Below are 17,082 nucleotides of genomic sequence, written 5' to 3'. Positions count from 1 at the left end.
TCGGGCGATCGGTAGACGATTGACCCGCAGTATTGCCGCTAGTATCTCCCTGATACGTGCGCAGGTAGATAATTTTGTACTTTTTGTTTTCGTTAATAGTGCGAGATTACTTAGAGATTCTGGCGGCAAAAAGCGCATATTCTTTTAATATAATTTCTTTTTTTTTTTCCTTTATGTATATACGTGGATGTCGTAGTTTTCTTAGTAAATGCTTTTATATTAAGCTGGTGTCACAGTGATTACAAGCATGTATCCCGAATGTAGATTCGCCTATGATTAGTACTTACACCCGGCGCGCTATTTAGTTGTGGGAGCGTTCGTGTTTCCTGAATCCCCTCCTCCCCCTTAAATAATTTAAATGGACGACTGCGGGCAGCCTTATTAGTGTCGGTCAGACTACTCCGTTCCATGAGATGTACACGGTATGATTTACATTAATTACTAGGAAGAAGAAAGAATAATAACAAGAAAGTATTATGCATCGTTTTTGCATTGGTTAAGTAAAGAAATTGAGGAAAAATATCCTTACATCAAAAAGTAAAAGGTCCTGTTTCACCAAGACAATGCACGGTTGTACACTTGCGTAGTTTCGATAACCAAAATTATGGAATTAAAGTTGCAATTGTTACCAATACAAAAACGATGCATAATATTTTCTAGTTATTATTTTTTCTTCTTCCTAGTAATTAATGTAAATCCTACCGTGTACATCTAATGCAACGGACTAGTTTAGCCGACACCAATAAGGCCGTCCGCGGGCGTACATACAAATTGTTAAATCTACCATATTTACCAAGTTTGGCTTCCAGTGACTTTTTTTTATTTCGAAAGTTGATAAAATTGCTTGGCAAAAGATGTACGTCGAACTACGAGGTCATCGCCCAAAGAAATGCCTATTTTGAAGAGCTTTCGAGATCTTACTTTTTGAATGATTTGAAAAATGTGGAAAAACGCTTAAAAAACTATATATATAGAGCTAAAAGAAGTTAAAAAATAAAAAATCTATCTTAGAGGTAGAATACTTGATGAAAAACTACTGAAAAATAATTACATACCAATAATTACGAAAGATCTGATATACTGTCTAAAACATATAAATAAGCTACCAAGGTTGTGAGATTTCGTAGTGAATGGTATATACAACAAAATTTTTGGACGTATAGTCATATTGTGATATAACATAAGACCATATTACTTATACTGCATACACAAGTATTCAAAACACTTAACAGTTACTTGAAAACAGACAGGAATAAATTTATTCTTTGTATTGATAAATATCTTCAATAGGGAAAAATCATAGAAAAAATCTTGCATGTAACGAACATTTTAAATCAGATAATGATCTGATGTCTAGATTTCTTAGTCGAGACTTAATTTATATAAAAGTATCATTATTCATTCATTTCATCTGAAACAATTCATCTGTTTACAGATCGTACAAAATTTTTCCTGAATACTCTCTAATGATTTTAGAATTAGACATAATTCAATTTTGTGACCCGATTCTTTGGAAGAAAAATATACGATATTTGTTTACACACTTCTTTTAAGTGCTTTTAATTTTACAATTTTCAGTGTCATGATTGTTCATATGACAATAATTGCATTTAATATCATTATTTCTTCTTCCGAAATAATGCAGCGGATTGTTATAATATAATTATTATATTTTTCCGTTTATAATTATTTGAACAATTTTTCTTTTTATTAATTTTATTATTTCTACTAAAGGTAATTAAAATTTTCACCATTTCAACCAATTGTTTGTCCCTTGTTTTTTATCATTACAAATAATACATGTCGGAATCTCCTCGCTTCATCCATATTAAAACAAAATTTTTCTCAGTATTCTACTACATTGTATCGTTTACTAGTTTCACTCAAGCAGTTACAAACCGTATGCTCGCTACTGTCACAAGTGATGCAAGGCTGGAATAATTTTGAACATATGTGCAGGGCGTGTCCACTCTCTTTGCACTTATAATACACTTAATATTCTATAACAAATAGATAATTTGCAACAGTATGATCGATCATCTGTCAATATTGGCAATGATTACCTTTTGCTTTTTTAAATTTTCAATCATCTGTGGCCTTTCGCATTATAAAACTTACATGTAAGTTTAATTTTTTTTATTCACAACCTTTTAATTTATTTGACAAATGATTTTAAGTCTGAGGTAAATTGTACAATTATATATATTAGTAGGATTTGTTGAAATAGTACTTGAATCTGAATGATTATAAAAAGTACTAGCAATATCGTTCATTAATAATCATTGTTTTGGCAAATTTATTTCAATTTTTATAACATCTTGCAAAGCAGCACTTAAATTATTATGAATACATAATGTAATAATGGCAATCGAAATTCACAATGTCATGCCAAGTTTATTAAAAACATTCCATGTAACTAAAATAGTGGAAAATTTACCAAAATTAAACGACGCAGAGAAACAGCTACACGATTATATCGAAGATGTATTGAAAAAAAGTATTGAAGATAATTATTCAGGCGTTGAGTATGAAACAAGTGACAAATTATGTTTCCTAGATGATGATTTTGATATCAATCCAAAAGTGATTTACGATGGTTTTGAGAAAATATATGCTGAAGATTATGCTGAGGTGCCTAATTGTATTATAACTAATACAACTGTCGATGATGGATACAAAAAAAAGCTATTGAATACTGGGAAAGTGGAAAAAAAAGAAGTTGTCTTTAAGTTCCATTCAAAGTAAGTATAAATTAGTCACGTTAGAACGTCAGTTAATCATATGGAAACATCAAATATCCGCAGGCGGAACTAGAAGAGATAATTTGTTAAAAATTTCAGAATATATTCTACAAAAAATTAAAGATGCTTTAAACCAGAAGTTAACAGTTCATGATTTAGATCTTAAAAGATGGACTATAGCATGAATTGAATGTGCCTTGGTTTAAACATCACCAAAGTAAATATTATTATTTAAAAGAAAACATAAAATTGTACCACATAACATAACGAAACATGTAACAAAGGTATCTATTGATAATGAGCCTAATCTACAGCTGAACTGTCAAAATTTTGTTAATGAAGTGAAATCTGAACTATCTAAGAAAAGAGCAAGTTATGTATATAATTCTGTTCAAAGTGGGTTTAATTTAGAAATACATAGTAGTAGGACATTAAATGAGAAAGGGATAAAGACAGTTGAAACGATTGTACAATCAATATCATCTACTGCACATAATTATACGATACAACCGACAATATCTGCACTTTACGAGTTAATAACGCACTGTAGGAGAAGTTATACCTCAAGATAAAAATTTTCGATTGATGACAATCCCTAAGGGTACCACAAGCAAAATTCAACCATTGGATGTATTTGGTTTTAGAATTTGGAAAAACTTTGTGCGAAAAATATCTGTTGCTGTCATTTTATTCGGATCGGGCATAAATTTACATGAAAGAAATAATATTATAAAATTACAATCTATTACACATAATCAATTATCTTCACCTAGATTCCAAAACATATTCAATATGCTTGGTACAAGAGTGGATATTTGGATGAAAAACCTCCTAAATTCGATAATCCTGCAGAATTATTGCTTTGCAATTGAAGAAAAACCTATCTGCAAGATTTATAAAAATATAGCAATTATGAAATGTGCATGGTACAAAACACTACTATGCTTGCAGCATTTTTTTTATAGAGTATCATTATTGCTCACAATATCAACAGTAATAAGAAGACGGTTTTATATAAAATACAATCATTAACTTAAAAAATTTGAATTTCAAGACGAATATGGTGATATCATCAAACGTATTAATATTCTATTAATAATATAAATAAACATACATCACTTGACCAGAATCAACTTATATAGGGGTGAATTTTTCCGCGGGTGGCTCCGTCTACGGAAATATTTGTCAAGCGGTTGACCGACCTGAGGGTAAACTCGTCCGATAACCAGGCATTAGGTTAAGCCCTCTGGACGTAAAACTGTCTTGGGAATGAACTGGGGGCTTACGTTTATGAGAGTTAACTTGACGAGTGGAGTTATTCAGTGTATATGCAAGTGGAGTGGATAAGGGGGTGAGGTTGATCACGGGGTATGTGAGTGGGATTAATCAGGCGGTATGCGTGTGAGGTTAACCAGGAGGTGAGGTTGATCAGGGGGTATGCAAGTGGGATTAATCAGGCGTTATACGTGTGAGGTTAATCAGGAGGTGAGGTTGATCAGAAGGTATGCGGTTGGGATTCTCAGGGGATATGAAAGTGGGCTTGATGAGAGAATGAGGTTAATCAGGCGGTATGCGAGTGTGGGTAATGAGGGTTAATCAACGAGTATGCGAGTGTGGTTAATCAAGTGGTATGTGAGTGGGGCTAATCAGGGGGTTAATCAGGAAGTTGATTAGGGGGTATGCGTATGGAGTTAATCACTGGGTGTTTAGGAGATATACAGGAACGCTTTTGATTTATTCGTATTATTTTTCACAAGGTTTATTTTTGTATGATCTGTTTTTGAATTTTGACGGTAAAATATATACTCTAAATTTAGTTTCACCCCTATACAACGTATTACACCTCTATATAACGTAGAGCTGGCCAGCCCCAGTGACAAAACCTGTATGGTTACGTTTCTTTTATATAGATTTTTTCAAATTTTTTTTGTCGAAAAATAGTCACAAATACCGAAGGATTCTGGGGGTGGCTTTTGTGGATGGTTTCCAGACCCTAAGTTTTTTTTCTAGCACAACAACAGTATAATTCTCTCATCAATTTTTAAGCGTCATAGCAAATGAAAAATCAGCGAAATTAGTGACTGGCAACTATTCATGTAGCAATAGTAGGGTTTAGGGGTGGTTCAGCCTCGAAATATTGTTTTCAATATTATCAATTTTATTTTATTATTTCCTAGATGATAATTTATTTTTCAATTTTTTTATGATAATTTTTTGATTCTGTACACGAAAAATCCACTCAAAAGTGTAGTTTGTCCCTTATACATCGTAGGCGTTGCAACCTCCCGAGTCCAAAACTATGCGGTTTTGATGTTTTTTAAGTAAGAAATTTTTTCCATTTGGTTTCATGAAAAAAGATTCATTACAACCAAAGTTACTGCTTTTTAACTGTTTTTAGGGGTGACTTTTGAGGGTGGTTTTTAGCCCCTAGACAGCTTTTTCCGCCGATAAAAAAAAATACGTGTCTCTTATTTTTTTATCAATTATAACATATCTCAATTACAACAAAATTGAAGGCGGATGGTTGGGAATGTTCCCTTGTCAGATAATTAATTCGGTTTCAGGTGTAATCGCTCCACGATAGAAGAAATAAACAGATTCAGCCGCAAGAAAATTTATCGAAGATAATCAATATTGTACCTGCATATTTCTTGTCGTCGCATAGGCATTAGATAAAGTATAGTATAAGACTTCTACGTTAAAGAAGAAAATTTTTACCAAGGAGACATGACGAGTTACTTATAATTATACTTACAAAACAGAGAATTTCAAGTTAAAATAAATAGAAAAACATAAAAACGACAACTAATTAAAGCAAGAGTACCGCAAGGTCGCATGCTAAGGTCAACATTATATTTATTATTCACTTCTTATTTACCAAAGTTTCCAAATATCACAACAGTAACATACGCAGACAAAACAGCAATTTTCATATCACATTCAGAGGTAATAATACAAAATTTTTTTAACAATTATTTACAAAACTGGTTAATCTCATGGAGAATTAAATTAATTGAAAGTAAATCAACATATAGGACTTTTATACTTGAAAAAGATACCTATCCATCTATCAAACTCAATGGCAAACATATACCACAAAGCAGTAATATAATGTACTTGGGAATTCAGAGAGACCAGAGGCTTACATGGAAAGAGCATATATTGAGAAAACGCAATCAACTAGGACTTAAGGAAAAAATACTGACTCACTGTAGCAAAATCAGAGCTTAAAAATGATAACAGAATAATGTTCTTCGCAGTAATAATTAACACAATAACTATACCAAACTGGACCTACGGCATTCAGCTATAGGGAGCTGCTTCAAATTCAAATATTTAATTTCTGAAAATATTTTAATCAAAACTTTTAAGAAATATCGTACGAGCTCCATGGCTTGTTCCGATTTACAGACAACGATCACTCACTAGACTCAAAAAATACAAATTTATGAAGATATAAATAAATCAATACCCGTCTCATATATAAATAAGCTAAAAATAAAAATAGTCACTGGAATATATTTTGCTGAATATCTATGCAGAATTTTCAATTATCATAATAGTAATTACATTTACTTATTGTCCCAATATAACACTGGAGTAAATTAAAAAGAAATTGTATGTGTGTCTTCCTCATGTGGTAGCAGAAATGACTATAATTGTCTTTCTTAGGCCTATTTTATCTTTCAGTTCAATTTCAATCGTTTTACAGTTACTGGAATTGAATTCTTGCAACAACAAACTATAGTTTCTTTTGATGCAGATACATGCCCTTACAGTTTCGTCATTATAATCCACAAATAGTTGTGGACCATTGGATAATAAGCCTTTAACACGCCTCCTCTATAACCAGGGTTTCTGTATTAGTGATATGTGTACTAGGATCGTTTTGAAAAGTCCGTGCAAAAATAAAAACTGCTTGATTTTTTTTAATAAATCTTTTTTATTTTTCAACATAGTCTCCTTTTAGGCTTATACACTTCATCCAACGCTGCTCTAGTTGGTTAATCCCTTCCAAATAATAGGATTTGTCCAAGTCTGTAAAATAGGCATTCGTTTCTGCAATCGCCTTCTCGTTTGAATAAAATCTTTTCCCCGCCAGCCATTTTTTCATATTAGGGAACAAATAGTAGTCCGACGGAGCTAAGTCTGGAGAATAGGGGGGATGTGAAACGAGTTGGAACCCTATCTCCATCAGTTTTGCGGCCACAACTGCTTAGGCATGAGCTGGCGCATTGTCGTGGTGGAAGAGGACTTTTTTGTGGGCCAATCGTGGACTTTTCTCTAGCAACTCGGTTTTCAAACGATCCAATAACGATGAATAATATTCGCCTGTAATGGTTTTACCCTTTTCCAGATAGTCGATGAAGATTATTCCTTGCGAATCCCAAAAGACAGTCGCCATAACCTTCCCGGCCGAAGGAATTGTCTTTGCCTTTTTCGGAGCAGATTCCCCTTTGGTAACCCATTGTTTAGACTATTCTTTGGTCTCAGGAGTGTAGTGATGTATCCATATTTCATCTACAGTGATGAAACGACGCTTAAAGTCTTGCGGATTTTGCTGGAACAGCTGCAAACCATTCTTGCAACACTTCACACGATCTCGTTTTTGGTCAATCGTGAGCAATCGCGGCACGCATCTAGCGGATAGCTTTTTCATGTCCAAATGTTGGTGCAAAATATTATGTACCCGTTCGCTCGAGATGCCTACAGTACTAGCAATCTCACGCACCTTCACTTTTCTGTCAGCCGTCACCATATTATGGATTTTATCAATGATTTCTGAAGTGGTAACCTCAACAGGATGTCCAGAACGTTCAGCGTCTTTTGTGCTCATATGGCCACTCCGAAAATTTTGAAACCACTTATAAACTATTTTAATCGAAAGTGCACAATCACCATAATGTTTATCAAGCTTCTGTTTAATCTCCTGAGGCGTTTTGCCTTTGAAAAAGTAATGTTTAATCAATACACGAAATTCTTTTTCGTGCATTTTTTACAACCACTCGATTTCTTTGATTGAAACGAATGTAAAACGCAAAGTAATTGGCCGATCTGACTGAAACTTGGTGTGTGCTCTTCCAAGATATGCCACTAACTGAAAATAACCTTGATACGCACTAGTATCGCCATTTCTCTGACTTTGCACGGACTTTTCAAACGATCCTCGTATATGCATCGTTTTCATACTTTTTACTAAAATTGCAAAAGTGCTTGTGGAATGGTGTAAATTAATCTTGGTGAAACGTATTCGGACGGAGCTCATGGTTACTGCTTCATCTCGTTACTGAAATCTGCGTTTCTACTTTACTCATCCCTTCATACTCACCGGTTTTTGATCGGTCAAACCACTTGAAAGTTACTTTCCGAACATGAGACTAAAATTTAGGTTTTATAGGGTAGCTACAAATGGTTTGTCTAGGCCTAGGAACAAAATACCATTAGGTATCTGACCTTTTATGTATGGACTACCCAATCCTTTAGCAATCTAGAAAGGTTTGATGTCACCGTTGCGTAGCTATCTCTCTTCTTTTCCTACTGATCCTCTGTGATCGCTTATTATCTGAGCAACTTTCTTTTTTGCGCTTCATTTAGGTGTCGGTTCAAATTGCTCGCCCCGATTTGGTTTGCATATATCTCCAAGTTACAAGAACCGGGTCCAGTGTTCCGGTCCTCTAATCCTCTATTGAATGTTTCAAAAGTGATTGTGCTAATTTTTATTCTATGAACACTACGGATCCGAAATATCCGTTCTACTGGTTTATTTCTTCGGATGAGGTTTGAATACAGTGGGGTTTCGCCCTGTGCTTCAAGTGATCGTTCACGATACAACATTTTGTGTACCATGCACCCACTGACTCAGTATCTTACCATTTAGATTGAGGTGCTGTTTGTTGGTTCCTCTAAATTTGCAGGGTATGCTTGTTCACTTCTAGAAGTGCTCCAAAGAATCCCACCCGTCTGCCTTCAGAACAAAGGTTACAGCCTGGATTAATTGAACAGACTGATTATAGGGATCTAGGTTATATGATCTCATTCAATCCATTCCGGAACATCAGAGAAGTAATGATTTTATGTCCCCGTTCTAGGAGATAGACCTCCTTATCGAGCAGACACTACAAGGTTATGTAACTCTTACAATTAGAGGTGCCTAGATTTGGGGATCGAAATTTTTCATGAATGAGAGTACCTAGTGACAGTCTTTAGTGTCTAGATCGTGCATAAGTATTTTTACCTTAATAGGAAAGTTTCTCGAGAAATTGGAGAATTTAGTGAGTTACAACATGTTGTAACTTACTAAATTCTAACTAACTTTCCACAAATTTTTTTCAGTTTAGCCTTCTTTTTCTGACAAACCAAACAAATTTTCGAACGATTCTCAAAGTGCGTTAGTGCACGTCGCTTCATGTTGCTAATTCAATTATTTTGAAGAAACACAGAACGTTAACTACAACAAAATTCTTATTGTATTTCTTATCACGAGAACACTATTACTGGCAGATTTCATTGTTGATCGGTCAATCAAGCTGGGACAACTGTGAAAACTTTTGAGCACGCTATTCTAGCTACTACTTCCTTAGATACAGGTGCGCGCTGTAAACACACATGTTTACAATACTGCTATGTCCTTATCGTATGTCTACTATTAATAAACACTGATATTTATATATACATGTGTTTCTCCATTAATATGATTGTGTATGGGAGAATAGAGAGATAAAAATTAGTAAAAACAGTCAATAAATAAAAAAAAATTAATTTTCAAAATGCTGGTGTTGAATTTTTTATTATTAAATGTGCATCTGTGGAAATAACGAAAAAATAATGATTTATTTATTAATACCATCAACCACAACCAAAATTATTTTTTTATTTTTTTTGTTTGATAAAAATTTTTAAAAATCGATTTTTTCAAAAAGGGCTCAGGGATTTTTTTTAATTCTTTCTGGGATCTTCTAATTATTAGTATTTTTACCGAAATATGCAAAAAAATTGGAACCTGCTTTCACTTTTATTTAAATGTCGCTCAGACCCACCGTGAAGTATTACTCACTTCGTATTATTATTGTAAATATAAATTGGTCCAAAATATTATTCGCTTCGTGATGTGGCCAATCACTTTTTCTCTGAATCTGATCAGATCAACTGGTCCAATATATTTTTTATACAATACTGTAGTAGCACGCGAGACAATGCTAGTTCCTATGATTTTAGTTGTCTAATATATTCTTTATCCAATAGTGTAACAACACCCAAGAAAATGATAATTCCTGTGATTTGTTTACGCAAAATTATTAAAACAATCGTACTCGACACTTCTAATATTTAATCACAACTCAAACAATTTTATTCTCAAACTTCTATTATGGTTTTAATTTCAGTAGGAAAAATATGCGGCCTTCTTAATTGAGCGCTCGCTCCTAACTGACTAATTCTCTATCGCTCTGCTTTCGCTGGTTTATTATATAGCCTTTGTCCCTAGCATACCGTCTCTCTCTCGCGCATATGCTTTAGACGTTTACGCTTCTTGTAGCGGCTCGTCTTACCTAGCTAAGCACGCCGGCTGCAGCATGCTGTCCCAGCATGCTGACGCAGCGTGAATCAGCCTCTGCCGCTCATTCCCACCGAGACGCGTACACGAATACTGCTAGCTATACTATGTCCGAACGGAAATCCCGAGAGCAAAATATTATTCGATAGTGTATAATTGTAACATAGTAAGACGTCACGTAACAGATATACATAGTATTGTTAAAGTTGATGGGTAAGCTAGAAAGTATTTTGTTTGCATCTTCTAGTTGAATATAAATTTATCTTCTAAATCTTAAAACGTGTGTTTTAAATATTTGTTAAAACATATGCTGGATCGATAAAATTTTACCTATTGCTCATATATAGTCCTTCACTGAGATTCAGTCGATTATTTCTAGTATGATTGCATGTTCCTTTGTTGGAGCTTGAATATTTGCTACTATCTGGAAATAAGTCATCTTTGTGATCGGTGATTCTTCTGATTATTAAAACATTGTAATTATTCTGAGAGTGTTTATATGTGTGCTCCTACGCTTAGAAGCACATATAGCTCTCTGCTTAAGGTTTCGGTGTAATCCGAGCTATAGGTAAATAGTTTTCGTATGGTTGACGGGATTCAACGCGAGGGTAGTTTTGTATACTCATTCTCAAATTGAATACATTGGTAAATACTCGTGCACACAGGGCTGTAAACACCGGTCTTTTTTTGTCTTCACCGGTATTTTAGAACAATCTCTTACTGTCTTTTCCTTTCTATCATGTCTATCATGTCATTTAGTCTCGGTGATCGACTTTTCTGTTTGTGCTACTTGTAAAAAATTCAACGCAAAAATTCTTTACCGAGTGTTTCAGTAGGGGAAAAGGTTCGGTTGTGGACACCACTTTTTTTTTGGCCCATAACATTTCACCAAGTGCATATTTCTTCGGCATATGGGTATCTGTGGAAAGCTAGAGACCTTAGCTAACTATCAACGAAGGGACAAAATTGATTCCGTCAAATAGAAACATTTTTTTGTTAATATTGTGAAGTGGTCATTTTCGGCCAAAATAGTTTTTTGGTCCGGTTGTGAGCACCCTTGCAAAATCTGCTGAAAATGGGAAAATATGAAGAAAAATCACCAAGAATATAGAAAAAGTGAAAGTTTATTTATTTTAGAATATAACTCTTTTCGAACAATATTGCAGAACAACGTTTTAGACAACTATTTTGCAATTTAGAACAACTATTTAACATTTTAGAACAACTATTTAACATTTTAGAACAAACTATTTTAGAACAACATTTTAAAAATTTGTGACATTATTCTTCGTTTGAAACACAATGTTTGCATGTGAAATACTTGGCGCGCATGCCTGCATATTTCAGATGGACGGGCCGATCGCATTCGCTACAGTTGATGGAGTTGGCGTCCGTCAATTTGCGTGGCAAAAGCTTCAAACAAATCAGGCAGAAGTCCACATCGTCGTCAGATAGCGGAGACTCGTTTGGCTTAGCGCGCTTAGCCGATGGTTTGGCTGGAGTTGTATTGGCGCGCTTAGCTGGTAGTTTAGATGAAGTTGTATTGGCGCGCTTAGCTGGTGGTTTAGATGAAGTTGTATTGGCGCGCTTAGCTGGTGGTTTAGATGAAGTTGGATTGGTGCGCTTGCCTGGAGTTAATTTGGCGCGCTTAGATGCTGTCGCTTCTTTGGCTGCTTGTTTAGCATTCCGCTCAGCTTCTTTCCTCTTGAAACCAGAAAGAACGTCCGGAGAAGTCAGTATCGAGCTCTCCATTGGTTTGCGGCCACGATTCAATGGCTTCTTCGGCGTCGCACCGCGCAATGGACCGACGACATCCAAAATCGAAAAATTGCTCACTGACGTTGCACGCGAAGTCGAAGTAGATGGCTCTGGAGTTTGTCCGACGTCTTTAACGTAATCAGCTTCACTGAAAATGTCTGGGTCGAATGGCATGATGCCTGTTGCGCGGAAACCAGACTTGATTGTCTTTGGTGTCAACGCCAGATCAAGCGCTTTGCAGATCAAGCTGGCCAGGTGACGGATTTCCAAGCCCTTATTGGCATTGTTCTTTTGCCAAGTCGAACACTGTGACTTGTAAAAAGTCTTCACCGGTCCAAACACAGAAACATCCAAAGGCTGAAGCCGGTGGCTGCAATGCGGTGGAAATGAAAGAATATGCACGCCATTCTCGACGGCAAGGTCTAGCGCTTCTACCGACAGATAGCTGGAGTGATTATCCAGGAGCAGCAAAACAGGAGAAGCTGGCGTTGGCTTGGCAAACGCGATAAAATGCCGCATGTAGCGAACGAATGACGGCTGATCCATCCATCCAGAGCCGTTTGCCAAAGCATCCGTACCCGAAGAGGCATTATCTACGTAGCAGCTTTGCATGTTTTTCCTTGGATACAAGAAAAACGGCGGCAAACTGTTTCCATTAGCGTCGACTATCAATGCCATAGTAATCATGGTGCCTCTTTCAGCGGCTTCCACCTTACCAACACGCCGTGTGCCCTTCAAGATGATCACTCGGCCAATTTTCGTTGGAACGGTAGAAAACCCCGACTCGTCCATATTGTAGACGTGCGTAGCCGGAAAATGATGCTCATCGTACATCGCGCCGAGTTGGTCGAAAAACTTCTGCACCTTAGTTGTGCAGAAAGCCTTTACGCGGTTCAACGATGTTTGCTCCGGGGTGCGCAAAGTCAATTGAGGGTGTCGACGCCTGAATTTTTTATACCATTCCATGCCCGCTTTTTCATCCTTGTTCCAACTGTTGGGGAAAGCAACGCCAAGCTTCACAGCAAACTGGTATGCCAACTCACGCACCTCATTTATGCTAAGTCCGTAGTAGTGATCGGAACATTTCAAAATGTATGTGACCAAGTCATTCTCCTGGGCTGTCGAGAAGACCTGATTCGATGGCACGTGCTTGTTACATGCTCGAAGAAAATCCAATAAAGCATCATCCTCGACGGTTTCGATGTCTTCGAAATGTTCTTCCACTTTCTTCACGTAGCGTTGAAGAGTGGTTCGGGAAATGGCATACATTGCGGCAGTCGATTTTATGGACACCTTATCGACAGAACAACGTTTAATCGCAACAAGTTGCACATTAAAATCCATACCGGACGATTTTTTCGATTTATCTTTGGGCGACATGGCTAAAAAAATCGAAAAATACATGAAAACACCATTAATATTTTAATGTAAAAATACATTGGAACATAAAAAATTATCAACATACGTATATTTCATTAGATATTGTTAACTTAGTAATTAGGTTCAATCAACGTCGATATTTCACCATTAAAAAAAAAAAAACGGGCGCCCACAACAGAACTAATTTCGGTGCCCACAATTGAACTTGCCAGGTATCTTAAGAAGTGGTGAAAAGAAATTTTTGGTTTTAACATATAAGTTGCAATCGATATTGCATCACAAAGTAGGAGTAACTTCCTACTGAATAAATATGCATTACACTTACCTTCAATGATTCACTTAGATTTCTAATACTATTGAAAAAGTTTAAATAAATTTTTGTGATTTTTTTTCAAGCACAGAAAAATTAAATTACTCACAAAACAAAGCAAACGCGTTTCTTCGATTCAATATTTGGCATAAAAAAAAGGCTGCCATAATACATAAATGACATTTCTTAGACAAAGCTCATCTGTTTTCTGTCAGCAGAAACGCAGGGGTGTCCACAACCGAACCGTGCCCACAACAAAACCACTTACCCTATTTTACCGAAATTTTTTTTCATAATAATTACCAACGAATTCTTTGTTGTCGCTTTTCATTCTCTGATTATTCGATAATTGCACGAAGGGAATTTGTTAGGTTAACCGAATTAAGTCTCATGGTATCTTCTTTAACAATCCGTTCGATCAAATCTAAGTTTTTACCTCCACACAGTATTCATTGACATGGTACCATATTAGTTTTTTGTAAAAAATTTTTTTTATTGTATAATGATTTTGATCTCTATTTTCTCATTATGTATCACCGTGCCTCCAATGCATTTTTACTTTCAATATTACCAACTTGACGTGATAATTATTTCAGCACATACGAGGGGTGTTCAAAAAGTAAGGTGACTTTATGGTTTTCTCAAAAAATATTTATTTATTGGTCGATATTTATGTTGTCTTCTTCAAATTAATCCCCGTTAGATATTATACATTTATGCCAGCGTTTTTTCCAATCATCGAAGCACTTTTGGTAATCATTTTGAGATATAGCCTTGAGTTCTTTCAGCGATGTAGTTTTTATCTCCTCAATTGTTGAAAATTGATGTCCTTTCATGGGTTTATTAAGTTTTAGGGAAAAAAATCACTGAATGAGGTGAACTTGGAAGCTGAGACATGACTTTGGTTTTGGTTTTGGCCAAAAAATCTCTCTCAAGTAACGATGAATGAGCAAGTACATTATCGTAACATAAAATCCTCGAATTGTTTTCCAAAGTTCAAAAGCAAAACCTTGATATTTGATCGGACTTGGCGTGTTTTTCTGGGTGTTGGCTCTTCTGGCGTCTTCCATTGGGACGATTAGGCTTTAGTTTCGACATTACAACCATATACCCACAATTCATCACCAGTTATAACTCTTTTGAAAAAATCAGGATCTTCATTGACTTCATTCAACATCTCCTGAGCGATGGTCATGTGACGGTTATTTTGAACAATATTAACCTGTTAACCGAGCAGGACGTATAAATACGTCAAAAGTAAACAATATCGGGTACGGGTAGGACATATGAATACGTCCTCGATATTTATATTGCGCCTTGGAACGGGCGGGACGTATATTTTACTTCTACTATGGTAATACGTCATTCATACACGTCTTAGTGGAAAAGGCCGCGCCCGTTATATGTTGCGTAATTAGAAAGGGATGTCCCCGGTTAACAGGTTAAGCAATGTCGCTGACACACGTCTCATGCACAAAACATCCGAAAGAATATCTTGGCATGAGCCATCCGAAGATATGCTGATATCTTCCGCAACTTTTCTGATGGTGATTCGACGATTTTTTAACACAATTCCTTTCACTGCTTCAACGTTTTCATCTGTTGTTGATGCGCTGGAACGTCCAGGGCGAGGTTCGTCTTCGACATTCTCTCGGCTTTCTTGGAACATCTTATACTACTTATACAGATTTTTCTCACTCAGAGTAGACTCACCATATGCAATTATCAACATTTCAAGAGCTTTAGAGTACTGGATTCCATTTTTCAAACAAAATTTAATGCAAACTCTTTGCTCCATTCTTTCTGATAGAAGAAAATCGCCGAGCACATCAAACACTTCTAACCTCTGACACCTCTGCCATAAAAACAATATGTGTTGTATAATAGAGACTGTGAATATATGATCGTGGCGAGTATACCAACACAAAAACAAAAATTAAAAACTTGAATGTACATAGCCCGCGTCAATAGAAAAGTCACCTTGCTTTTTGAACACCCCTTGTACATATAGAGTGTGAGAAATTAATACATGAAAAGCCACATCGAATTTCGCAATGCCTGTCGCTGTATGTGCAGTCTACAAAGTGATTTGATAGTAAAGAAGTTATTTTATAGCAAAGAACCAGATATTCCTTCGTAGTAAGAGGTATGTTTTTTTACTTTTCCTCTGTTTATTAACAGACACATAGTGAAGTTGTTACCTGTTTTCTACATTTTAGTATAATTCCAAACACATACTAAATATTGCATTTTTTAATACGTATATACAAAGTCGAATTATTCGTTAGCTATGTAATATTATGATTTTCACATTGTTTTTCAAATATTTTTACATATAACTTTTACGTTTATGAAATACTTGATTTTTTATCTAAATGCTACTGCGACAATCGATATATTTTATATAACATAGTTACTTTCAAGCTGGATTAATCATTTAAAATAATATATCAACAAATACGTCATATAAATACGTATCTCTACATTGTATAAAACAATCGACTTTTTCGATTTTGAGCTCACATTATTACCATGTTTATATACATTTCGTAAAGTAAAAATTAAAATCAATATTTTATATTTCTATCGAAAAAATTTTAAGAAAAGTTTTGATTGTTATATTTACAATTATATCGTAGATTTAAGTAAAATATTTAATTAATTTTTAATACTCACCCATTAAACATTTTTTTCATAGACAGGCCAAACGGAAAGATTACAGGAAGATGCAGATACTATAAAACTACACCTTCAAGGACCTTGTCCATTTTTTATTGATTCATTAAAATATCCAAAAACTACTGTAAATGATGAAATTATGGAATTAGGAGATGGATCTCATGTTCCAATAGATGAAGCAGTTAATATTTTTGACTCTATTAGTTTTGACAGGATGTCTAATGGTAACGTACTCGAGAAGTATTTATAAAATTATTGAATTTAGATTATAACGCTATAATATTGTGTAGCTCATAAAAGTAACTTACGTAAAATGATAAGTGTTCAGAATGTACATTGATTCAGCATCACAAGATAATTTGATTTCGAAGTACTCTTTATATATATTATTATTCAAAATTGCATAATAGGTTAAAAATTTACGAAAATGCACATACGTGTTTGTAAATACTTTTTCTAATTAAAGAGTGGAAATCTTATATTAGATTTCCATGCGCAGCCATTCCTTACATTTCTAGAGAGTTTCATCAACTAAATGCCTTTGTTGATATGACATACGCCGACAATTATATCCATTGTTCATATTCCTTAGTGAAGCCTGTTTTAATTTTGTTGTTTTAATTCGTCATTTGATATTGTATTTTCTAATTGTTTTCTTAATT

At 35.1% G+C, this 17,082-nt stretch overlaps 1 protein-coding gene across 1 annotated transcript in view; it reads left to right on the top strand.

Annotated features, from left to right (window-relative positions):
- Window positions 1–17,082, top strand: part of LOC131675175 (uncharacterized) — a 929,507-nt gene that overhangs the window by 209,690 nt on the left and 702,735 nt on the right. Inside the window, exon 7 of the mRNA XM_058954049.1 lies at window positions 16,440–16,644. Within this exon, the coding sequence (XP_058810032.1) occupies window positions 16,440–16,644 (205 nt within the window). The remainder of the gene's footprint in view (window positions 1–16,439; window positions 16,645–17,082) is intronic.

The sequence above is a fragment of the Phymastichus coffea genome, unplaced genomic scaffold (genome assembly GCF_024137745.1).
Source record: "Phymastichus coffea isolate CEN01 unplaced genomic scaffold, Cenicafe_Pcof_1.1 PCOF00016, whole genome shotgun sequence".
In the NCBI taxonomy this organism is placed as follows: Eukaryota; Metazoa; Arthropoda; class Insecta; order Hymenoptera; family Eulophidae; genus Phymastichus; species Phymastichus coffea.
This window is presented reverse-complemented; position numbering and strand designations above follow the sequence as displayed.